The sequence below is a fragment of the Diadema antillarum genome, unplaced genomic scaffold (genome assembly GCF_040938485.1).
Source record: "Diadema antillarum isolate AM-2024a unplaced genomic scaffold, OU_Dant_1.0 seq00000129_RagTag, whole genome shotgun sequence".
Lineage (NCBI taxonomy): Eukaryota > Metazoa > Echinodermata > Echinoidea > Diadematoida > Diadematidae > Diadema > Diadema antillarum.
Window position 1 is genome coordinate 1,090,646 of NW_027271207.1, and position 27,064 is coordinate 1,117,709.

General features: G+C 39.1%; 1 protein-coding gene across 1 annotated transcript in view; it reads left to right on the forward strand.

The window, feature by feature from the left end:
- LOC139727373 (tRNA N6-adenosine threonylcarbamoyltransferase, mitochondrial-like) overlaps positions 1-20,417 on the forward strand; it is a 40,450-nt gene extending 20,033 nt beyond the window's left edge. Inside the window, exons 4-8 of the mRNA XM_071638332.1 lie at positions 15,680-15,809; positions 17,002-17,209; positions 18,977-19,131; positions 19,273-19,475; positions 20,167-20,417. Coding sequence (XP_071494433.1) covers positions 15,680-15,809; positions 17,002-17,209; positions 18,977-19,131; positions 19,273-19,475; positions 20,167-20,242 — 772 coding nt within the window. The 3' untranslated portion in view covers positions 20,243-20,417. The remainder of the gene's footprint in view (positions 1-15,679; positions 15,810-17,001; positions 17,210-18,976; positions 19,132-19,272; positions 19,476-20,166) is intronic.
- Positions 20,418-27,064: the final 6,647 nt, after the last annotated feature.

The window sequence follows — 27,064 nt, forward strand, 5'->3', positions numbered from 1 at the left end:
TAAATTAGGGTCAAAGGTCATAGATGTTTCATTCATACATGGCCTTGCACATGCAAAGTTTGTATGTGCTAGGCTTTGCATTATGCGTAAACAAGTTTGAATATTTTGCACACTACACAGCATGCACATGAAGTGGAACATTATCATTTAATGCAATTTACGTGTAATGGTAAAGCAAGAACTGTAACTACCGGTACACAATCAATGTAATATTTTGCAACAACATTCCCGCATGCATATTGATCAGAAGAAAGGTATATAAAGTTATAGGGCCAGTACCAGGTATTGTACAAACATTTAATACGTACAGTCCAAATAACGTCATTGACAAACACAAGTAAGTCAAATGCTCACAACTCAAAAAAGGATATAGTTCTGGACACTCTATCGAAATGTTTATGCACAGCTCCTAATCATTGCATGATCGCCATCCAGTGCACCACTGGCCACATCCTGTGAAGTGAACAGTTTACAAGAGAATATTGGATAGACTTACAGTTGTACAAACTACTCTGAAATCCGTTTAACAATATTTGTGAGTCAGGACACCGCTCTCTTATCACAGTCGTCATCTTATGGCGAGTGCTCTTCTTCAAATGGCCATGTTCACGATGAGCAACATATACATGCTGGTTTCAGAGCATTTATATTGTGGGGATAGAAAGTGTGGAACGATATCTGGCCTATGTCCATCAGTGCAGGGGTCAGAAAAGGTCAAGACCTAGCCAACTGCCAAATCCGCAGAGGGTTCAGTAAGTGGAATGTGATAATTCAGACACACTAGCACAGTGCCTGCACTACATTGTAGCTGTACAGTTCTCATTGCAGTGTGTCTGCAAACCAAGGCCATAGACAATGTTTTGGTGGGACAAAGCCACTTGTATGAAATATATTAAACTAACAATCCCACCTCATCCCTGCTGGTGGATATACAGTTCTGTATCATACACTTGAACATTAAAGGGGATGGCTAGTAACTGTTCAGTGGGAATCAGTGGGAATGCTGGGGGATGATCAAGGATTGCAACAATCACCCCTCAGCATTCCCACTGATTCCCACTGATCAGTTTGGTAATACAGGCTATCCCCTGTAAGTATGCATTTCAGTTAATTAAAACAGGTTTGTTTAGTATTTGTTAGTTCATGTGTTTGCTTGTTTTGGTGATCATGGCGATCATGGAAATTTATACACGTCATGAAACACAACTGAAACATGTTTATTTTTTGTGGGCTTGTTTTTGGAGATGGCCTGTGTTCATGGATATTTGACAGAACTACATAATCATACCCAATTTAAGGATAACTGTGAAGATAAAGGCAATTTTGATTTTGATATTTTACATAGAGATTAACATGGTTTTGCTATTGTCCTGTCGCAGATATAACTTTAATTCCCAGTAATTGGTCCTTTTTAAACCTGGTTAAACCCACTTGTGATGTTACTCTATTCCAAATATCGAGGATACTCTTGCATTTATGCATATGTCAGTGTGCTTTCACTGAACAGGCAGGTCGCGGGCGCAGTGCGGCTTGCTGTGGCGAAATTAGTAGTCCCAGAATACTGTATGGTGTCTTCAAGGAGACAAATTGAAAACAGCATCCATATCCATTATCGGCCTGCAATAAACATATGCCTTGTATCAAAACATTGTTTGGGCAATATGCTTTTGGTGAAAAATGATTTAGATATTTCAAAAAATAATGGTTTGGGTAACTAACAGGAGAATAAATTGGAACTATGAGAATGGTGCAAATTGTACACTACTAGGGTACAAAATGAGTGCTGAATTCACAAATATTATGAAGGCATTAGCATTCAAAATGGGGATCCCATGCAATTGTTTAAACAATGCAGCAAAGATGTGTCGTGTCCAAGATCCAATTCGTATTGGAATTCATGAATGACTAATAACTGTTATGGAGATACATTTAATGTTTTTACCCTCAGGCTGACCTAAAAATCATGATTCAAAGTGGACAGAGGGGCTAATATTCATTATAGACATTGCTTCTGAAAGCTTTGTTTACAAGAGGAGATTCCTACAGTACGTGTCGGCCTATACTTATTCGTAATCTGTATTTTCTGACATCCAGCAGTCTTAACTTTTTTGTGTGTGCGTGTGTTTCTTTTACTTTTGAACACCATTCTGCTTTCCTAAGTTGTGTGTTTGTACTCCTTATAGTATCTCCGTTTGTTGCAACTTCAATTTTTCTTGATACTGAAATTTAATAGCATATCATAATGACTTGATTCTTTGTTATTATTTGATAGTTAACAAGAATTTGAACGTCTACAGTGTAAAAAAAAAATCATAGTAAATGAAAAGCTCTTCTTGGTTTTTATTTTCGGGCGATGAGCTTCCAATCTGTGTGGATGTAGCTCTTTCTTTTTCTTTCCTTGCTGTCTATCTTAGCTTATCCATCATTTTCTTTGTCCATTCCTATCTCATCTTAGGTTGATTCTGATTTCAGTTCGATGAAGCAATTTGGAGACTGAAGTTGTTGTTTTTTTTTGTACATAATAGTCATCAATGGTACCATTTAATGGAATTGTTCAAAAAAACAGATAAACACACCAATTTTCTATCTTACTGACAAGAGTTCATTTTTCTTTTCATATCTTCAAGGTAATTACAGCAATGTCTGCACGGAGTTATACACCTTGAGCTATACCTTGTTAATCTTTATCCTTTTCTCTATGATATGTCATTCTGTCTCATTATGTGTTATATTATCTTGTCATATTTTCCCACTGTTCCTCCCCTTATGTTATTTACAGTATTGTTTTATTTCATCTCATCTTCCATCTTTCCTCCCCTTTTATCCTATGTCAATCATCATTTTCCCTCTTTATGATTCCATCATCTTCTCTTCTTATTCTTTGTTAAGTGTTATTTCTCTCTGTATATCAATTCGAACGGTTTTCATCCCGTGATATGGGCTCTTTTTGATGAGTCCCCTTGAAGACACGCGTATAAAGCTTTTATGGGCTAATTTTGCCCCAGCTAGCCACACCGCACCTGTGATCTGCTTGTTTAGCAAAAGCCTGTTTGGAATACGAGAAGTACAGAGGTTACACTCTAGAAAGATATGTTCGTACAGGGTGGGTCGTGGCTCAAAAAAAAAAAAAAAAAAAAAGCCCTAACCAGTTTCCCATGGTCAGTTTCTGCAATATTTGTTATCAGTAATTTAGATGCGCCATTTTCAAAGAAAAACGATACCAAGAATGATCGTCAATTTTGGTCGAGTAGTTTTTGTTTTATGCTACAAATCATACTGTGGAAGGAAGCCCCACCGCCATGCTTATCTACCGATGAACGCCATGGTGAATTCACGAGTAGGTTTAGGCCTATAAAGCAGGCGAGTCGCCGTAGTATTAGTACAGACACGCAGTGGTGGTGGGGCTATCGTGAAATAGGCCCCACCGCAGTGCGCGTGCACCGTACCCGTGTGTTTATAGCAAGCAAAGGGTAGGTCCTAGGGTTTAGGGTTAGGTAGGGTTGTATTTATGGTTAAATTGGCCGTAAAATTAGTCGAGGGACATATTAGGAAGTCATTTTCGCTGCAGTCACGAGTATTGACTATGGAAGGCAGCCCCACCGCCTTGCTTACCTACCGATGAACGCCACACGGTGGGGCTGAATTCACGAGTATTTAAACAGGCGAGTCGCCGTAGTATTAGTACAGACACGCAGTGGTGGGGCCTATTTCACGAGTTTGCCGAAAATTATGGATATCCAAGCGTACCACAGTTGTAATCTGTATTATTGGCAGTATTCAATCTGATACAATTCATTAAATATTATTTTGTCTAAAGGCTTGGCCAATGACAATAGTGCAGCGCCTGCTATGCGCTTGCTAGCTCGCTCCCCCGCCAGCGCTAGCCGCCGGCCGGCTGTCGCTGTGCTGCGCTAGCATAGCCTTGCTAGCTCGCTGGCTATCAACCAGATAATCAATATCGATGACTCCGTTCTTAGACGTCATCACAATTTAGAAGTGATAGTGCCAAAGTATAGAAAGTTTTCCAAAACCGAGGAAATTGCATCCATTATGTTAACAAATGTAGAACAAAATTCAGAACAGTAAAAAACCCCGCACGACCATAGAATTACTTAGAATTTAACATATATTATTACATCATTAAGAAAAAAATGTCCAAACCATTTTATTAGGTCTTTAATGTCAGGCCTTGTTTGATATTTTGTATCAAATTATAATGCATGTAGTGTTTTGTTCTTGTTTGTATGTCATGTGTTTTCTTCAATAAAAACATTGAAAAAAAAAAGAAAAAAAGTTTTACTAATCAGACTGCAATCACATACCCTTTCTTGGGTGGCCGGAAGCAGCATACTTTGCATTCGATGACCTGACCTTACCCAGAGACTCCAACCCCAAGCACCTTCTGATCTGGAGATTCTCCCGCCCGAAACCCCTAACAAACGGGAGACTCCAAGTTGATGTGTGCGAAGCGCGAAGTTCCTAGGGTTTTAGATGTTCTCTGGTGCTATCTAAGGCTTATTTTTTCAACATACGATAGCAATAAGTAAGACATCCTTTCCACCGGGAGACACAGAGCCAGGGCGGGAGAAATCAAATCTCAATCGGGAGAACGGGAGATTTTGCGAAAATGGGCTTTCAGCGGGAGATCTCCAGTCGAAAACGGGAGGGTATGGAGTCTCTGCTTACCCAACCCTTTGTATATTAGGTCATGTTATTCACGAAAAGTAGGTAACGCGTCCACCTGACACGAATATGATCACCTAATGAAACAATGTAAAGCCTTATAATTGAGGTTTGTTGAAGTCAAGGGTAAATCAAGAAAATATTGATTTCAATTTTAGGGCATAACAATATTACAATGCCAAAACAGTTAATTTAGAACTCTGCTATTAAAGGAAAAAGGGGTAACTGAAAAAATTTTAGCAACTAAAGTATGGAACCTGTTAACAATATTCTTAATCAGGGGTCCTATTAAGTCAAAACTTGTTATCCGTGACATTAACTACCACATTTCTGTGACAAATTTGTTCTGCGCCAATCCAATCATGTAAGGATTTCATTACAACAGCTATAATTGCAATTTGGCACTCATAACAAGTTTCATGAAAAGGGCCCTGGACACTATACTTTCTCAATGCAGGAAGTTGTATGTTCACAGTGAGTGCAGAGATGCCAAGTTCAAAAAACTTTATGAGTGAGATCTTTATGACTCGGCATCTCGGCGCTCGCGCGCATGCAGACGCGAACGAGGAGGGTGTCCCACTCCCATGGTAGGGAGTTTTTTTTAATTATTAGCTCTTAATGATGCGATCTGGTGCATACTTTAGTGACTATTTTTTACTAATTTTGAAAGGCAAAAGGGAAATATACCTTCAATTGCAACTATCACTTTAATCCTTTGAGCTATGCTCCTTATTTTTGGCCCAAATTGCAGACTTCACCAGATGCCTGAGAAAAATGGGTGCCATGCGTGAGATCGTGAGACAGCTAGACCCTAAATGCTGGAGTCTCACTTTGTGAGTGTCCAGTGTATGCTGTATTGTGGGGAAAGTATTTAACTTTTGCCCCTGTACAGTTCAGGGGTCAAAAAGAATGTCACCTTGATAAGACTTGGCCAAAACATTCACCAGACTCATGGTCAGGGGAGAGTAAAGTAACATTAGCCCACTGTATCTGCACTTTGCTGTGTGCACCATACACTCTGTGTGCCACCAAGTTTGGTTGTCTTAAAGGGACCCTTAACTTTTGCAAATACATTCATTCTGGCATAGGCCTGTACAAACATTATTGTTCTGTCACCACAGCCAGATTAGTGATATCCCTAGGGCTTACAATTAATCAATTACATGGCAGTATAGCTAAATTGGATGAAAAGGATGAGGACCTCATATCAAGGTGACTTAAAAAAAACCAGCTTTCTATAAAATGTGACCGTGCACCTCAAAACGAACATAAAGTCGCGCACACTGATTTTGCGTGTGGACTGAAAATAAGTGAAATGGGTCAACCTATCCGAACTTGACTTTTTCATATTTTCTGAAAGAGCGGGTCTTCTTTTACATTATGCTACAATTTGGTATCATAAATCGGGCAGGAAAGTGTGTTTTTTAGCAGTTTATCTCGAACATTTTTGGTAGAATAGTGTGATTAGGTGTGTCTTTAGAATCCCTTTTTCATTTATGAAAAACCTTGTCCACACTCTTCACTTTCAACTCTAATAACTTTTGAAAGGATAGTGCTACTGCTTTGAAAGTTGGCATTAATTATGGACAGAATGTGTTAATGAGGCATGCCTAATTTCATTTTAATCTAATAATCCCTTCATTGTTGTTACTCTGGTGGTTTACTTCCTGTTTTTTGTCCCATTCATCGCACAGCCAGCACGGTTTGTAAAGATTAAGCGCTTGAATAGACACTGTACTTCAGAGCCTCTTTTCTCAGTTCACACTTTTCCTGAGTTTGTGCTTTCTTTCCAATATTTAGATAGGTTAGGAGAGTCCATTTGATATGAGTTATACATCATTTTAAAGCTTAAAATCTGTTCTTCCAGAATATGGTCTTAACTAAAAATTCATGTCTGGCGACTTTTTGTTTGTTTTGAGGTGCAGGGTCACAAATAATACCAGACGTTCTTAGACATAAAAAAAGAAAAAAAAAATCATGGGTACATCCCATCATCTTTGCACTTTTCGTTTAAATAATTCTTAACACAAACGCAAAAACACACACACACACACACACACAAAAAAAAAAAAAACTTTAAAGAGATTGAAAACACTTGGATCAATGTATAGGACTGCCTCTCCACCTGAAAACTTCATAAATAACTTTTTTTTTAAAAAGGTGCCCATTTGCATAAATTGAGATTCTATTCCCCTTGGGATGGATGCTACCTGCCAAGTTTGGTGAACTATCAGTCATGGGGTTTTCAAGAAGAAAGTGAAAGTACAAAATTAACGCATGACGCACATCACACACCGGACAAAGAGCACACGCAATAACTCAATTGAGCCTTCAGCTCAGTGAGCTATAAAAAGGATGTCAAAAAATACAGATTATGAATATCAAGTAGGGCCTATGGGTTTCCTCCTGTTATCAATGTCTGCAGATGAAATGTAGCCCCTCTGTTCACTTTGAGTAATGATTTTCATATGTCAATTTGAAGGTACTGTAATTGCTCTCCATAGCAAATGTATGAGTCTGTATGTTGCTTGAACAAGGATCCCAATTTCATTTGTGATCTTATAGTCCTCATCAAATGCTAATGAATTTTCATTCATTAATTGAGTACTTATCTTAACCCGTTGAGGACGAGTCCCGAGTACCAGTATACTCGGGCAGGTGTCTATGGGAAATGCATGTTGTAGTAAAATTAGTCCGTCCTCAACGGGTTAATGCACTAGTATACTTTTGCACCATTCCTTTTGAATTTCTGATTTCTCCTGTTTACGTAATACCCCGCTCATTATTCTTTGAACGGATGAATTAAATCATCTTTTACCAAAAACATAGGCCTACAGGGTACTGTCAAAGCAGTGTTATTGCTGTGTAGGCCTACATGCCATACGATCGTTGCACTACCATTAATCATGGATATGGATGCTGTTTCAATGTGCTTTTTTGAAGACACCATACAGCTTTTTTGGGCTATGTATGCTCCAAGCAAGCTGCATCACTGATCTTATAAGAGATCAGTTGCCGCACCATGAATGACATACCCACGGCCCAACTGTTAAGCTTAAGTTATATATACGTCTGAGAAAAAGAGTATCCTGATATTTGTATGTCTATACGTAAGAAGTGGGTTTTTAGAGGCAGCTTCTAGGACAATAAAGAAACCATGCAGCTCACTATAATTCTTATTAAGCTTCCAGCATTCACATGTAAATTATCAAAATCATCTAAATTGCCTTAACTTCACAATCAACATGAAACTGGGTATGTTACTGTGGAGTTCTGTCAAATTTCCATGATCGCCATGATCACCAAAACAAGCAAACACATGAACAAACAAATACTAAACAAACCTGTTTCAATTAACTGAAATGCATACTTACAGGGGATAGCCTGTATTACCAAACTGATCAGTGGGAATCAGTGGGAATGCTGAGGGGTAATTGTTGCAATCCTTGTGGGATTCTTTCATGAGTATATTATATATCTATTGTTGAATGAAAATTATTTGCCTCAGAATGATCTCATATTCAAGTAATGTGCAGTATATGCCCCGTCACTGTCAGGCATGCTAACCTTGAAACATTGAACTGCACACTACTTGAATAATAATTAAATACGAGACCATTAATTCTCAAGCAAATAATTTTCACACAACAATAGATACCGGTATATAAAGTACTCTATCCCACAAGGATTGGAACAATCATCCCCCAGCATTCCCACTGAACAGTTGCTAGCACTCATTTTGGTCCTTTCTCACTCTAAAACTTTATTTCATTTGCATGCATTTCTATTGATATCACTCATTTTGACTCTTAAATTATAGCATTGGCCTGGAGTCTCACTCTCAACTAGTTTCCAATTATGGCAGCCCTGTATTAGCCATCCCCTTTTATAATGTTCATGTGTATGATATGTTCACAAGCAGGGATGAGGTGGGATTGTTAGTTTAATACATCTCATACAAGTGGCTTCCCACCAAAACATTATCAACTAGAGATTGTAATTTGTCATTACTGACAAATTAAGGTGATCCGATTTTTTTTTAATCAATGATTCGAGGTCTGATCGCAATAGGCATGACCATACAGGTTTCATCTGTGTTTAGAGACATTGGCCGTGTGATGTTTGGATTCTCATTTACAAAAGGGAGTCATATCTGTCATCTTTGGTACCAAATTCTGTATACACTAGATAACGAAGATTCAGCAACAAATACATAATTTAGGCATGACCATACAGGTTTCATGTGTGTTTAGGGACATTCGCCGTGTGATATTTGGAATCTCATTTACAAAAGCGAGTCAGACCTGCCATCTTTGGCACCAAATTCCGTATACACTGTAACGAAGATACAGAATGAAGTATATTTGACCATTGACCCCACTTTGCACAGCCAGGATGGCATCTAAGCAAAAAGTGGTTATTTCGTAAAATGATTCTTGTAACATGGTCTTTGCATGTGCAAAATATGGAAGAGATAGGACATGTATTCACTAAGATACAGAATGAAACATTTATGACCTTTGACCCTAATTTACATACCCAAGATGGTGTCTGACTAAGAAGTTGTTATTTTATGAAATAATGTACGTGACATGAACTAAACATGTGCAAACTTTGAGGGTGATAGACGCTGTTTTTCTTGAGTTATTGCAAAGAAAGTTGCAGAAAGAAAGACATATCTCAATACATTGAAGATAAGCTTTAATTTCAACCAAGTTTTTTAACGTGATCCCGACATCGTATGAAAAAACGAAGGGTAAAATACGATAGCCCAAAGTCTCAGCTACAACATATTAAGATCTGGGAGCAATTCACCGAAGCATAAGTGAGCTAGTGCTCGAAAAAGATAGTCATGTCAAATTTCATTTGCAGAAAAACTGCACTCCCATAGAGATAACACGTCATAATGAAGATACAGAAAGAAGAATATATGACCTTTGACCCCACTTTGCACAGACATGATGGCATCTGAGCAAAAAGTCGTTATTTTGTGAAATGATTCTTGTAACATGGTCTTTGCGTGTGCAAAATATGGGAGAGATAGGACATGTATTCACCAAGATACAGGATGGAACATTTATGACCTTTGACCCTAATTTACATACCCAAGATGGTGTCCGATCAAGTAATTGTTATTTTATGAAATAATATACGTGACATGAACAAAACATGTGCAAAATATGGGATTAATAGCCATTGTTATTGTTCATCTATTGCACAGAAAGTAGTAGAAAGAAAGAAAAATAAAGAAAAAATTATGTTATTTTTATAGAAATTTGAAGGAGAAGCATGAAAAAATCAGAAAAAGATAAAGTTAGGAAAGGAGATTCAGACTAACTAAAGAAAAAGAAGAAAAAAAAGTGTTTACAAAAATTAAAAAAAAAAACTGGCAGGGGTGAGCATCGAACCAGGGACCTTAGGATTACGAGTCGGATGCGCTATGCAATGACCTATTTCATGCTCCATAGGCCCTGTGTATTAAGCAAAATGACGCTGCATCGAAGCCACATGCAATTTTTCAACCAAGTTTTTCGATGTGATACCAACGTTGTATGAAAAAATGGAGGTCACACTTACGATAGCCCAAAGTCTCAGCTACAACATACTAAAATCTGGGAGAAATTCACCGAAGCATAAGTGAGCTAGTGCTCGAAAAAGAGAGTCATGTCAATTTTCACTGCCAGAAAAAATGCTCTCCCATAGAGATAACACGTAAACTGGTCAAATTTTACAAGGATACTTTCAATCCATTTTTACGAGGTGATGATGTTATCCAATCAAAATGTTGTTAGTATATTGATGAAAGAACATTTCATAAGCTACAACATACTGAAATCTGGGTGAAAATTGGCGAAATTTAAGTGAGATACGCTCGAGTGAATTTGAAATTTGATGACGTCATTTGGAAAATTTACTTTGTTTACTTTATTAAGAAATTTGATATCTTTTAATCATTTTTTCAGTATCGCCAACCCATGAAATGACATGTACAACTCATCAGCTTTTAGAATATGTCAAGAAAATGGGGGGTCACCGTCCATCCTGACGAGTAAAATCCGATTTAAAATTGGCGGTTTTTTGGCATAGTTGCACAGTGTATCCCCATTGACGCACGCGCGGAATTTTGATTTGACGGGCCCGTATGACGTCATATTGAGTCGGATCGACTTGAAACTTGATAGAAATATTCCTTGACATTGTGGACATCCGATCCGTGTGAAAAAACTGAAAATTTCTATTGCATATGAGCTGTGCGTGCGTATATGCGCGCGCGCGTACGCGTCCGTCCGATTTTTTCAATTTTTCAAAAAATGCTCCAAATGGTCTGAAACGTGCGCAAAAAAAATTTGAGCTCGATTTGAGCATACAAATATTTCAACGCGCGCATACGCGCACGTACCAAGAGAAAATGTGAATTTTTAGAATATGAGTAAAATGCGCATAACTTGAAATATATGTGACGTAAATTTCATTGAAAAACTTCATTCCATTAATGAGATATGATTGAGAATGTGTTTTCATATAATGACGTCATAGTGACGTCACGGTCGACTGATCACTTTGATTTTAGTTCGATTGCCGTCTTTGGGACACGATACATACATGGTATAAGTTTTAACTTGATAGGCAGAGTACTTTCTGAGCTAACCTCTGCACAACTTTTGGGGAGAAATAAAGAAAGAAGAAGAAGAAGAAGAAAGAATCCGTACAGATACAATAGGTGATCCGAGAGGATACTCGGATCACCTAATAACCTTGGTTTGCACACACGCTGCCATGAGAACTTTATAGCTACGTGTAGTGCAGGCACTGTGTTAGTGTGTCTGAATTATCACATTCCACTCACTGAACCCTCTGCGGATTTGGCAGTTGGCTAGGTCTTGACCTTTTCTGACCCCTGCACTGATGGACATGGGCCAGACATCATTCCACACTTTCCATCCCCACAATATAAATCCTCTGAAACCAGCATGTATATGTTGCTCATCGTGAACATGGCCATTTGAAGAAGAGCATTCGCCATAAGATGACGACTGTGATAAGAGAGCGGTGTCCTGACTCACAAATATTGTTAAACGGATTTCATAGTACGTAGTTTGTACAACTGTAAGTCTATCCCATATTCTCTTGTAAACTGTTTACTTCACAGGATGAGGCCAGTGGTGCACTGGATGGCGATCATGCAATGATTAGGAGCTGTGCATAAACATTTCGATTGAGTGTCCAGAACTATACCCTTTTTTGAGTTGTGAGCATTTGACTTACTTGTGTTTGTCAATTTGACATTTGGACTTCATCAAATGTTTGTGCGATACCTGGTACTGGCCCTATAGCTTAAACTTCTTCTGATCAATATGCATGCGGGAATGTTGTTGCAAAATATTACATTGATTGTGTATACTGGTAGTTACAGTTCTTGCTTTACCATTACACGTAAATTGCATTTAATGATAATGTTCCACTTCATGTGTATGCTGTGTAGTGTGCAAAATATTCAAACTTGTTAGTAATGTTAGGCATAATGCAAAGTCTAGCACATACAAACTTTGCATACATGTGCACGTCAGGGCGGCCAACTCTCATGCATTGAGGTCCTTTCTCACTCGATCTAAAACTTATTTCATTTCCATGCATTTCTATTGATCTCACGCATTTTGACTCCTAATTTAAAATTATAACATTGGCCTATGGGAGTCTCACTCTCAACTAGTTTCCCGTGTTGACAGCCCTGGCATGTATGGATAATTACATGTATGTATGTTCACACACTCACACACCACATGCAGGGCTATATCTATCAATACTAATAGCCGAATACAATCCAGTTCTCAGGTGCGATGTAGAAAATATAGGAGAAGCATAGGCCTAAAGGCTGCGTTTATCATCTTTCTGCGAATTACAAAATTACAAAAAGGCTTAATTTCCATGCACACCCACTATCAAAAGTCGTTTTTTAATATATGTGTGCAATGCAATCTACAAAAAACAAAACAAACAAACAAACACTGCTAATTAGTTTAATTAACAAGTATTCCAACTTAATCGTAGTTATCGAGATGTTCCATGCTACCTTTCAATTAAATCACAAATAAACATCAGAAAATAAAATCAACAAATCAATCCTCATGAAATTATAAAGCTCACATACAGTCACACTATGTGTCTGTTACAGATATACACTTTTTAACAATAATTGACTACTTAATTATTACAGAGCAGAAGTTTCTTTATGAGTGTTTCGGAAGAGGGTTATGACCTTGCTTTGCATTCAATTAGTATGTTCTTCTTTACTGAGTGCTTAATTTGTAAAACTTAAAAAAAAAAAACATGTTTTTTTTTTTGTTTTGTTACGGACATACATGGCCCAGTGGGCTGAAATTAACAATTGGTACAGAGTAATTACACAGGTAAAATTGATTGTCACTGACAAATGTTTGTGCACTTATCTAAACTCTTCATACACAAAACCAAGAGTGGTAATTTCACATTTACTGAAGGAAAATATAATGAAAACAATTAGATAGCAATTAGATAGGCTCACTTTCGCTTAGGCTCATGTTCTTTTTCTGGCAAACCTGGCAGCCAGGTTCGCTTTTTGGCGAACCTGGCGGCCAGGTTCGCTTTTTGGCGAACCTGGCGGCCAGGTTCGCTTTTTGGCAAACCTTGCAGCCAGGTTCGCTTTTTGGCGAACCTGGCGGCCAGGTTCGCTTTCTGGCAAACCTTGCAGCCAGGTTCGCTTTTTGGCGAACCTGGCGGCCAGGTTCGCTATTTGGCGAACCTGGCGGCCAGGTTCGCTTTCTGGCAAACCTTGCAGCCAGGTTCGCTTTCTGGCGAACCTTGCAGCCAGATTCGCTTTTTGGCGAACCTGGCAGCCAGGTTCGCTTTTTGGCGAACCTGGCGGCCAAGTTCGCTTTTTGGCAAACCTTGCAGCCAGGTTCGCTTTTTGGCGAACCTGGCAGCCAGCATCGCTTTCTGGCGAACCTTGCAGCCAGGTTCGCTTTTTGGCGAACCTTGCAGCCAGGTTCGCTTTTTGGCGAACCTGGCGGCCAAGTTCGCTTTTTGGCGAACCTTGCAGCCAGGTTCGCTTTTTGGCGAACCTGGCGGCCAGGTTCGCTTTTTGGCGAACCTGGTTGCCAGGTTCGCTTTTTGGCAAACCTTGCAGCCAGGTTCGCTTTTTGGCGAACCTGGCGGCCAGGTTCGCTTTTTGGCGAACCTGGCGACCAGGTTTGCTTTCTGGCAAACCTTGCAGCCAGGTTCGCTTTCTGGCGAACCTTGCAGCCAGGTTCGCTTTTTGGCGAACCTGGCAGCCAGGTTCGCTTTTTGGCGAACCTGGTGGCCAAGTTCGCTTTTAGGCGAACCTAGCAGCCAGGTTCGCTTTTTGGCGAACCTGGCGGCCAGGTTCGCTTTTTGGCGAACCTGGTTGCCAGGTTCGCTTTTTGGCAAACCTTGCAGCCAGGTTCGCTTTTTGGCGAACCTGGCGGCCAGGTTTGCTTTCTGGCAAACCTTGCAGCCAGGTTCGCTTTCTGGCGAACCTTGCAGCCAGGTTCGCTTTTTGGCGAACCTGGCAGCCAGGTTCGCTTTTTGGCGAACCTGGCGGCCAAGTTCGCTTTTTGGCAAACCTTGCAGCCAGGTTCGCTTTTTGGCAAACCTTGCAGTCATCTTCGCTTTTTGGCGAACTTGGTGGCCAGGTTCGCTTTTTGGCGAACCTGGCAACCAGGTTCGCTTTTTGGCAAACCTTGCAGTCATGTTCGCTTTTTGGCGAACTTGGTGGCCAGGTTCGCTTTTTGGCGAACCTGGTGGCCAGGTTCGCTTTCTGGCAAACCTTGCAGCCAGGTTCGCTTTTTGGCGAACCTGGCAGCCAGGTTCGCTTTTTGGCAAACCTGGCGGCCAAGTTCGCTTTTTGGCGAACCTTGCAGCCAGGTTCGCTTTTTGGCGAACCTGGCAGGGCAGCCAGGGTTCGCTTTCTAGCGAACCTGGGAGCATCATTTTCAGTAGCAAAAGCCATTTTTTGCACATTGATGGATCAATTTGTAACAAATTTTTCCCAAAATCGAGTGCTTTTTTGTAGACTGTTTTGGAAAGTCTCTTTTTATTTTGGACTGGGTTTACTACTACTACTACTACTACTACTACATGTACTACTACTACTACTACTACTACTACTACTACTACTACTACTACTACTACTACTACTACTACTACTACTACAGTCAAGTCAATATAGTTTATGGTGTATAGTGTCATTGATATTGACTTAAGTTTATGAAAAATAAGTCCCATATTCAAAGCCTTACTTGTGTTATTCCCCTATACGTGCTTAAGTTGAGTATTGCCTACGTGTACATATCATTTTGTTTTCTTCACTTCCGTCAAGATTGACTGTCCTGCCCATTTGAGTTCATGCATTCACTTTATCTTATACCATCTTTGGTTTCATGACTATGCAATAGGTGCTCCTCCAGACCTGTCCCTGTAGCATGGCTGTTCTTAAATCAGTAATGTCGTCAAGGCCTAGGCATCTTTCTCCAATACAGGGATGTATTAAAGTGGTGTAACTTCTCCCTCTTCTCACAGTTCCCAGTTTAGGCTCCCAGATTGGGAGGGGATTAGTCTCATCCTCCTCTCACACACTTTGACAGACACTTTTGGCAAACCACCAGACAAGTTGACGTTTCTTTGAATGAATGACTCTTGCTTTGAGTTGCTTTTAAATATTGCAATTGACTGACAAATTGCCTTTCATCAATGTATTAAAAAAACCCACTGATTAATCAGTGTTTTACTAGAAGCCATGATTAAAAATGATTGGCATACATACTCAGGTCGACTGAAGGTACCACCCGGTATTATGTTCTTGGTGATTCAAAAGTAGGTAGCACATTGTTATCAGCCACAAGGTATAGGAAAACCTTCACGTATCCTGTGTCATTGCCTTAATACTCAGTATCACACGCAGTGATCATCACTTTTACTTCATTCTCTTTCATCCCTTCAGTGTGGAATTCCCCTTTTTAGTCCTGCTTGTTTCCGGGGGCAACTGCATCCTGGCCGTAGCAAGAGGGGTTGGCGATTTTCTGGTCCTGGGAACCACCTGGGACGATGCACCTGGAGAAGCTTTTGATAAGGTAGAAAGTGTTTCACTCATTACTGAATAGTGTACAAACTATTTGATAATTCAAGTTGATGAAATTCTTGCTTTGAGTTGTTTTTGTTGCAAGTGATTGACAAATTGTCCTCCATCAGTGGGAATAGGCTTTGAATTGATCAGTGTTTTAGTAGAAGCCATGACAAAAGAAATCATGGGCATACATACTCAAACAGGATTAGAACATATGACCGCTCGATCACCAGACAGGCGTCTTATTCACTAGACCACCGAGCTTAGGATTAAAACCACAGCACTGGCTGTAGGGCGGAAGCTCGGTGGTCTAATGAAAAAGATGCCTGTGTGGTGATCAGGAGGTCTTCCGGTTCGAATCCTGCTTGAGTATCTGTGTATGCCCATGCTTTCTTTTGTTATGGCTATTGCTGGTAATACTGTAATCAAATGATCAATACAGTGCTTATATACGTCAATGTAGAGTAACTTGTCTATCAAATAATACAAGCAAGTTTATTCTTCTATCATAGCAGAAAGTGTTCTTGTTTGTTCATTTTCCATCTGAGAAAGATGGCTAGATAGCCCATATTCAGCTACGTAAAACTGGTCTTCCATGGGGTCCAGTTGGATGTGAGGTGGGACCACTTCACCGGGTTAAACACCCTGCTCTTAGCAATGAATGAATGAAGCGGGATCTTTTACGTGCATGAGTTGTGTCTCTCTGATACACGGGGCCTCCATTTTATGTCCTATCTGACGGACAGAGTGTTTTTGCCTCCTGTTAGAGAGGACACAACATCGCTCAATCCAGACTCGGATTCGAACCCGGGTCACTTGGGTCGAAGGCAAATGTGCTACCAACCAAGCCAACTCACTGCTTTCTTTGGCTTGTTATCAATACTGACAATTCTGCGTCATGAGGTGTTATTGCTTGAACAAAGAAAAACCCAAAAAGCCTGGAAGAGGCGAGGGTCTTGAAATGTACACCGTACACACCTTGGCTAATGTACAACTGAGCTGCTTTGTTCAGAAAACGTTCACTTAGACAGATGTTCTGATTCTGCAATTCTTTCCATCTCACCAGCAACTCTACTAATTGTGCATGAAATGAATGTGATTATACGATGTTGATATGACTTGTGATAGAGGCAACTCTCTTGTCCCCGAAGCTGCTTTGTGAGTACAGTTTAGACTCTCCCCTCATCTCCTGTGTCTAGGTTGCCCGGCGGCTAAAGCTGCAGCACCACCCGGACTGTCTGGGCCTGAGCGGTGGCCAGGCCATTGAGAAGATGGCTGAGGGAGGTGACTACCGTCTGCTTATGGAACGTAGTATCCCGATGAGCAGGCACCGTGACTGTAACTTCTCCTTTTCGGGTCTCAAGAACCTCACCAACTGGTTGATTCAGCATCATGAAGTGGCTCAGGGTCAGTGATCTCATGACCTCTTGACCTCTTCCTTTTAGTAGACCCACCAATTTTCCTGGATTTAAGATAATATAAAGTTTTGGTATCTCAAAAGTTTCCCTGAGTTTCCTTGTCTTAGTTTGTGTTTCAGGTTAAAGTACCTTTCATATAACTAACACTGTGAGACTTACTCGCCCCAAAGTGCTCTCATGTCTTAGTAATCATGCAAGAATGGTTTCGTACAATACGTGTATATTGATTGTCGCGGTACCGCGTCGAGTCAAACTAACGGCTCGTTCAAATTTTTCAGAGCCCGCTCTGCTCTGTTGCGAAACCATTATTGCATGATTACTAAGACATGAGAGCACTTTGGGGCGAGTAATTCTTATAGTGTTAGTTATATGAAAGGTACTTTAACCTGAAACACAAACTAAGACAAGGAAACTCAGGGAAACTTTTGAGGTACCAAAACTTTATATCATCTTTAAGACTAGCCTGTCTCTGTTCTTGCTCTCTTTTTTTTAAAGGAAGTTTTTGAAAGTGGGCTTGATCCACCAATAAGTCCATGACTATTTAGAGTTTGCCCGCAGGATGAACATTAATTTGTTGAGGACTGGCTGATTTTGCTACAACATGCATTTCCCATTGACACTTGCGCGAGTATACTTGGGACTCGTCTTTCAAAGGGTTTAAGTGTGAGATCAAGTGGTCCTCAGGAATATTAATTTCTTCACTCACCCAGCCAGGTTTCACAGCAGATTTGTCAAAATATTTGTACCGCCTCTTCTGTGCACAATGCTTGCCTCATGAATATTATATGAGACACTACATAGCCCTGGTTTATTCATTGCAAGTAAGAGCTGAGGTAATTTGCTTAGCCCTGTTTCTCAGATAACCAGAAATCCAGAATGCAAGTGAGAAAAGGGGCAAAGGAAAATTGTAGTGCAGGAAAAAAACTGCAAAGAAGGAGCAAAAGAGAGTATTTTTTACTTTCAGCAGCATTGGCCGCATTTTTCTAGATCCAACCTTGTCTCTTCTCCACCAGAAAAAAAGTATTAAAGTGTGATGCAGACTTACAGTGTAAGAACAAAGAAACCCAAAACAAAAGAAAAAATTACCATCATCACATTTGGACACATGTGTATACATGTAGCTCGCCAACAAGTGTTGTCAGTGCGTAAACATCCCATAAATCTGTATTTCATCATTTTAAAGACGTTAGTAATCTATGCAAAGTAAGAACACACAAGCCAGTGGAAAATCTCAAATTGTTCTTGTTAACATAGGTGATCTATCACATGGTCTACTCCCACTTCGTCAAGTAGCCTTTTAGTCTCAACCCACATGGTCTAATGACCATTAAATGCCACGTAGCTTCATTATCAGTTGGTGTACTTCCAGATGGGCTATGCCCATTTCGTCTAATACCCACAGTTTTATGAGACAAAATGGAAAAAAAATCCAAGGAGTCAAAATTGAAATTAGACCATCTGCTCATTAGACGAAATGATGATCAGCCAAACTGGACATTAGACCAAGTGAGGATTAGACCAAATGGGCAGTAGATGAAATTGATGGTTGACCAAATGAGTTTAGCCGTAGTGGTGTTAGACAAACTGGGAAGTAGACCATCTGAAAATAGGCCAAGTAGCAATAAACTGTCAACATGCAACTAGTGTCAGTAGGTATTGGTGAAGCACACCATTTTCTCTGCATATTTGTACCTTTTTTGTGATCTGTTTGTGGTCCATACAAGTGTACATGTATTTGTTGTTTTGGTACTCCCAGGTATACCAAAGTCTGATAGCCGCCACCTGCACACCGTTCGAGACATTGCCGCAGCGTTCCAGCATAAAGTTGCCCAGCATCTTGTAACAAGACTAGGCCGTGCAATGCTTTACTGCCAAATGACTGGACTCATACCAGAGGAGAGGCAGACACTGGTGAGTGTGTAGTCTTCCTCAAGGCTCCATATGATTTCTTCATTATTCTGGTTGTGTGTGAGATAGTGATTCAGTCCTATGTTACATGAAAGGGAGATGCATTACGATGAGACCTTCCATTCTTGTACTCTATACATGCAGGTAGTTGCAGGTGGAGTAGCAAGCAACCTGTATATTCGCAAGGCGCTAGACTACGCCACCAGCCGTTTCCAGTATTCTCTTGTTTGCCCGCCACTCGAGCTGTGCACTGACAACGGAGTGATGATAGCTTGGGCTGGAGTGGAGAGGTTAAAGTTGGATGTGGGCTTTGCTGACGACCCTCAAGCAATTAGATATGAGCCCAAGTAAGTTATTTTAGCCCCTATCCTGTGATATTGCATCATGTCATGAACAAGACACTTGGCTGTGGCAACAAAACATTGATAATTGATATCCTGGTCATATGGATTAGAAAACATGTACAGTGCACTCCCATTATAATGAACACGGTCATAACAAAATTCTGGTTACAACGAAATAAGAATTAAGGCCGCAATATTATCCTCTGTATGCTCTTTTATTCTTTATTTGTTCGGTTATAACAAAATTTTGATATAACGAAAAGAACTGCAAGTCCTGAGGACTTCGTTATAATGGGAGTCGACTGTCAAGCCAACATTATGGTCATTTGATTTCATTTGCCATGTATATAATATATAATATGTATCATGTATCTATCTTTCTATCTATCTATCTATCCATCTGTCTATCCATCTATCTATCTATTTATCTATCTATCTATCTATCTATCTATCTATCTCTCCCTCTCTATCTATTTATTTATTTATTTATCTATCTATCTATCTATCTATCTATCTACATGTATCTATCTATCTATCTATCTATCTATCTATCTAAGCATTCATCTCTTTCTCTTTCTCTGCCCCTCTCTTTCTCTCTCTTTCTCTTTCTAACTCTATCTGTCTATTTGTTGACCTCTCTTCTTGAAATTTCTTTTGGCCATCCAATATTTTTTCTTCGTCTTCTTTCCTGAAGGGTTCCTCTAGGAGAGAATATATCGGATCAGGTCCGGGAAGCTAACATTAAGATCAGGAGGATCAAGTTCTGGTGAAGTGCTTGTGAGAACAAAGTGCTGCACATGGAATATTTATTTCTCGATCATGTGGAAGGCCTCTGTGGACGTCTAGAAGGCATAATGCTGGTAAGCATCAGCTAGAGGAAATCTGTGCCTTCATGCGAGCTCAAGAATAAAAGTTCATCTTGGTTTGTTCTGTGAGCCAGGCAAATGAGGAGTAACACGTCGAAGATGTTAGTCATGTGACCAAAATGGTGGATGCAGTGGCTGATGGACTGTCACTTACAGTCACTCGTTGTGCTCTCGGAAGTCATCAGACTTTGCATAGATGATGATAATGATGATGGTGATGATGATGATGATAATGATGACGATCACATGCTTTTTTTATTGTTATTTTCACCGATACTCTCTCAATGAAGAAAAAGAAGAGAAAAAAAAATCACTGATCCTAAAAGACAACTCTTTTCAGATTCATAGAGGCCAGGGCTAGTGTTTGCATTAGCGTGTTTTGATACAATGTAAATAAATAACCTGATATAATATTTTATCCAAAATCTTTATAACAGACTTCCATTGTATCATGATGCTCTCAGTGTATCACAGAAAGATCTGAGTTATTTGACCATGTATCTATGGTCCTTTCAGAGAGTAAAATACGTTAATTTAGTTTTGGACTTTGCTTCCTATTGAGCTATACTGTAAAAGTAGAAATTTGTGCAGTGTTGATAATTTTGCCCATTTTGTGCAACCAGAAGCTGGCGCAAAAAAATTGAAAAGCCTGGTAAAATTTTTGCTTGTGATACATGTATATACCAGTACTAAATGTTTTGATTCCGCAGAATTAAGAATACACAAAATTCATCTTGCCCAGCCCAGTGTGAAAAATAACTAGCGCGAAAATATTTACAGTAGTTTGAACCTTATGCTTGCATAGATAGAGGCATTGAATGATGAATTCAGATTAACCCCCTCCCCCCCCCAAAAAAAAAAAGAAAAGGAAAAAAGATTGATGCTCATGTACTCACTTCTTGACAAGGAACTGCAGATGCGGAGCACAACTTCACAACTGTGCCAGGGACCCTAGATAGTGTGTACAATGCTGTGGGGTTTTCTGTACCAGTCAGCAACCAAAGCACACAGAGGGTTAGATGGGATAAATGCTTGATGTGATAAATCTGTGAAGTCTATGCTCAGCGTTGATGGTACCTATTCCTCCCGCAATTCTCTGAGTGCCTTTAATGACCCCATATGAGATTCTTTTTGCCCATCTACAGAGAGGCAGACAGGATGGTAAATCCACCTGTGCGAAAGCAGTCAAGCGGTACATCCCCTTTCCACGGTCAACTACATGTGCCATCAAATAAAGCAAAGTATCGATCGGGCACAAGGTATGAATAGAGGGTGCGCTGATGGGCTCACAGACTTGTTTGTTGTACACAATAGAGGAACCTGAATAAGGTCAGCGAACGCAAAAATTTACTGACCTCAGCCTTGATCGCTATGCACATCTTCACACAAGTTTTGTAGCAAAATAAGCGCACACTATATTGGAAAAAAGGCAAATAATGTTGCAATACACGCAGTTTCATACAGAAAGAAACTGCTTTTGAAAGAAGAAATTCTAATCTTTCTATCAAAGCTATTTTACGGGGCAGCAGAAAACACATAACATGAATTTAGGCCACGAATGCAGACACTCTTGTCTATATTTTGGGAACCTGGTATACCAGGTTCCCGTAAGGAATGGGTTAACGGGTAGTCTGTTACTGAGAGTAAAGAAACGATTTTGTGCAAGTGAGGTCAATGGTGACTAGGCCGATCTCAGAGTGAAGAAACGATCATGTCCCCTCTCCTGTAAACAGTGAACTGTGACATTACAAGGAGAAAAGATTACCACTTTACAACACTAATGTTTACTCTCCGACAATAGATTCTTTAATAGGTAGCATGCTAACATGATGTGAACCACCAAGAACACTACATATGGAGAGGATCAGTGTTTCTTTTCCAGTGAGAATAAATTCATTTTTACCAAGTTTTAAATTGTCTTTCCTCACGTGGTGGATTTTTGTGTCCCGGCCTTGTTTACTTTTCTGCGGCTCATGCAAACACAACATATCTGTCAACAAAATAAATGAAATGTCTGGGTTACCTCATGGAGTTGAACTATGTGTGTGTGTGTGTGTGTGTGTGTGTGTGTGTTTGTTTGTGTGTGTGTGTGTGTGTGCAAGTTTTTTAGAGCAGGTTTTGTATGATATGGTTACACATATATGGTATACATGTTTCTCTGTTTAATGTCCATGCTGAGATTTTAAAAGCAAAAATTGAAGCACTCTTGATATTTGGATGAAAGAATGTGTAAAGAAATCTCCCTGATTCGAGAAATATTTTAGCCTCCTAAGTTGCACCATACAATACACAAGGTTCTTCTTGATTGCTATTTAGAATCTCCTTATTTTAATGTAGGAATGTTGGCAGCCCTGTTTCAAAGAATGCTGAAGAATATGATATTATGTATTTTTATATTCCACATACTAAGAATCTTGCTATAGGATTGGTCAAGAGTTGATCATGTGATAAAGCATAGTTTTGCCCATCACATCACCTGAGAAGAAAAGTTCGTTACACTCTATGATGATAGTCATTTTGCTTCGCTGATCTCTTAGTCCACACAGTCCTAGCGCGTGGATATAGTTGACAATTTTGAGTACGCGCGAAACAAAAATGCGTTGCACTGTGGTCTATCATTTGACCTGGGTCAAGTGATAGACCACAGTGCAACACACTTTTATTTCGGTGCCACGCGCGGGACGCGGAGCAAATTCGTTGTTTTGTCATCTACGCACATACGTCTAAAGCAAAGTAAACTATGTTGCCTAAGCCCTGAGGATACCGAAAGACAGCTAAAACGGTTTCAGATGTGGAATAAAATGGGAATATCTAGGACCCTGGATGTGGAATATAAAGCTAATAATCAACTTTCAGTTTCAGGCAGTGAGACAAACTATCACTTCCTCGGCAATCTGAATGTGTACGCTATCTTTCCTCAGCTGCGCTTCGGAAAGATAGCTACATCCAGATCACCTCGGAAGTGATAGTTTGTCCAATCACCTTCACCAACATTGATTATTTGCTTAATATTCCACATGCTAAGAATCTTGCTATAGGATTGGTCAAGAGCTGATCATGTGATAAAGCGTAGTTTTGCCCATCACATCACCTGAGAAGAAAAGTTCGTTACACTCTATGATGATAGTCATTTTGTTTCGCTGATCTCTTGGTCCACACAATTCTAACGCGTGACATAACTTACAATTTTGAGTACGCGCGAAATAAAAGTGCGTTGCACTGTGGTCTATCATTTGACCTGGGTCAAGTGATAGACCACAGTGCAACGCACTTTTATTTCGGTGCCACGCGTGGGGCGCGGAGCAAATTAGTTGTTTTGTCATCTACGCGCATACGTCTATAGTAAACTACATGGCCTAAAAGCCCTGAGGATGCCTAAAGACAGCTAAAACGGTTTCAGATGTGGAATGAAATGAGAATATCTAGGACCCTAGATGTGGAATATAAAGCAAATAATCAACTTTTAGTTTCAGGCATTGAGACAAACTATCACTTCCTCGGCGATCTGAATGTGTACGCTATCTTTCCTCAGCTGCGCTTCGGAAAGATAGCTACATCCAGATCGCCTCGGAAGTGATAGTTTGTCCCATCACCTTCACCAACGTTAATTATTTGCTTTATATATCTATATATATCTATATATATATATATATATATATATATATATATATATATATATATATATATACATATCTATATATATACACATATATATATATATATATATATATATATATATGTATAAATATATATATATACTGTATATATATTTGCCTTCGGACATTTCACAAATATACACACTTTTTTTGTCATTCACCAGATACAAAATGCAGAGTCAAACTCCAGCATACTCTTGCCATTCTTTTTTATTGGGCAATGGTCTTCAACTCCAAATGTAGAATGAGATTCATATGTACATGTATATAATATCCATATATAATTTGTCACATAATGGCTAACTACTAAAAATACTTTGTTTTCCTTTCTTCATCTTTACATGGAATGTACCAACAATTATTTTGTGGTTTTTGTGAAGACCTGAATTAAAAAAAAAAACAAAACTGAAAAAGCAATAATTTCAAATGCTTTGAGTACCCAGCATTCTCTGACCACTTAGACATCAAAACCGTGAAACAACAAAAATAACCACTAAACAACCGCCTGTACCCCACAGGGCTTGGCGCAGGTGTGAGCTTCAAGATAAAATCAACCTAAAGATGCAATTTCTATGTGTACTATTTGAAAAGTGGTACAAACCCCTTATCCTGTTCAGTTTGGTCACAAATCTGATAATAATGCAGTTTAATCTATCAAATCCTATGAGAACTTTCATCTTGTTATCACTTGATTGTGGAGAACAGACTTCAACAAGCAAGTTACCAAAATTTGTGAGAACACTTCATTCTGTCCTGTAAAAAAATCCATCTATCTTTTTTATTTCAAGATTCTAATGCCAAATACTTCCTGTGTTGGACATCCATCTCTTAGAATGGCAATTTGCAATATTTAACACTCTCTGCATAGCACCTTCTTGCACCTTCACTTCAAGTGCTTAGGAAATGAAATCAATCAAAAATGAGTCATCAAGCTTTGGTATAAAATCAGCACATGTATCAAACACATGTCCTCGTACAACACAAACCATACAAATCACTCTCATGAGATTCGTGTGGCTATTTAAACAAGTACAAATGAAAACAAACGAGCAAAGACATTTGATTGTATGATGTGGTAGTAGCATTTTTATAAACTTAACACTGAAAGCAAATGTCTACCTACGATGTACATGTACAAAAATATCAGTTCATAATTTGATACATAGTCAAGGCAAGAAATCAGTACATGTCACACATAGATTACTGTTAGAAGATGAGTGATTAGACATTTCAAAATTTATAAAACTGCACAAAATCATAAGTCCTTAAAATGCACTAGTACACACGGGCAAAGGCTACTTTACAGAGGTAATACATATTTGCATGTATATGTAATATAAATTTTTCTTCAAATATATAGACTGAAGCACATATAGGAAAGCAATTACTCTGTAAAATTGGATTTGAAATCATGTTGTCACTTTTGTGAAAGCAGCTAATAACCAAATGCCAATATTTTTAATGCCCCAAAGCTATCTGCTTCTAATAAAGGCTTGCGGTTCAAAACCCGAGTTTTCCTTTTCATGTAATATATCATTATATACTTCCTATATGGTGCTCTTTCAAGAGAGCAATATCTCTTGTTTGTTCATCACATTGATTTTAATCTAACAAAGAAGAATATGTCCCATCTGCTCAAGGGGTCTTGTCATCGATGTGTCTCTTTTACTAAAATTCAATTAAAACCTCATCAAGATTTTGGTAAATTGTATAACTCTTTGCTAATGGCTGATTTTTTTTTTTTTAAATTGAAGTTTCATTTTTTTTTGTTTGTTGAATTGTTTCGTTTTCTTGTTCTGTGGGGAATAAAAAAGCATAAAATTATAATTCTAAGTCTTAATAGTGCTTATCTACAGAGCCTGTTAAAAGCACTTGTCTTTAAATAGAGTACTGTATTCTTGCATTGGAATGTCACGTAAAAGTCGTCATGGAGATTTGCATGTATGTCATTAATACACTCATATCATTAGATATCAGTAAGGTACGTATGAAATCTAGGTATGAAATCAGGGTATGAAATGTATCTTTCAAACTTGCACATTGTGTAGAAAACACATTTGTAACTTTTGAATGTGACACAATGGAAACATGTTTGTCTCAAAGACCTGTGTGATGATTTATGAGTAGGCCTACACTAGCAAGTCATGACAATCAGCATTAATTCAAATTTGTGCATTACATCACCGCATCTCCCAGACACGCACCGAATCTTCAGCTTGGGTTGGAACATATTCTGTTGCACAATCATGTTTAGCACCATTCACTCTTCCGTAGCAAAGTCTATTCTGTACTTCTAAAGAATTAATTGTACACATAGAAATATCACAGGACAGTAAAAAAAAGTCTAGTCTGTACTTCTAAAGAATTAATTGTACACGTATAAATATCACAGGACAGTAGAAAAAAACACCTCAGCATGCGATATTACGTGTATGAGATGAAACATTGTCTTTTCTTGATCTCTCTTTTAAAAGAAAAGAAAAAAATCGGCACTCAGTCTTAGAGTTGAAGATCAATATAAGATTGCCATTAATTAGAGCTCAGTTACTACTTGAGGGATTTTACAATCGATTGCCACTTTCAACATTGTACATAGTTTGGAGGCCTGTGTTTTCCAAAGATACAGCTATTCTAAAGTGCAATAACTATAGCGACTACAGTCATCTAGAGTAGACTAGTTTCCTGGCTGTTGCCATAGAACTGCAGCTAGTGAACCCTACATTGACTACAAATTTTATCTATAAAATATGCTCCATATCAAATGAATAACAAAATATTCATGGAACAGATTCAATGTACTTGATAACCTTGAAAATCTAGAATACCTTGTACACACAAGACTTGATATTTGGCATGTGAACTGAATTTGACTCACTTTTCAGAGTTAGCCAGACTGTAGCTACCCCATCGCTTCGTAGAAGCACTACAATGTACAGCATGTCCCCCCAAAAAATTACAATTGGATTTCCCAGTGATTACTTCCAACATGATCACAAACTGTCTAAATGCTACATGGTTAAGTGGTCAGAGAGAAATGTGGATAATTGTAAAGCATGTCATGGGTCTGATT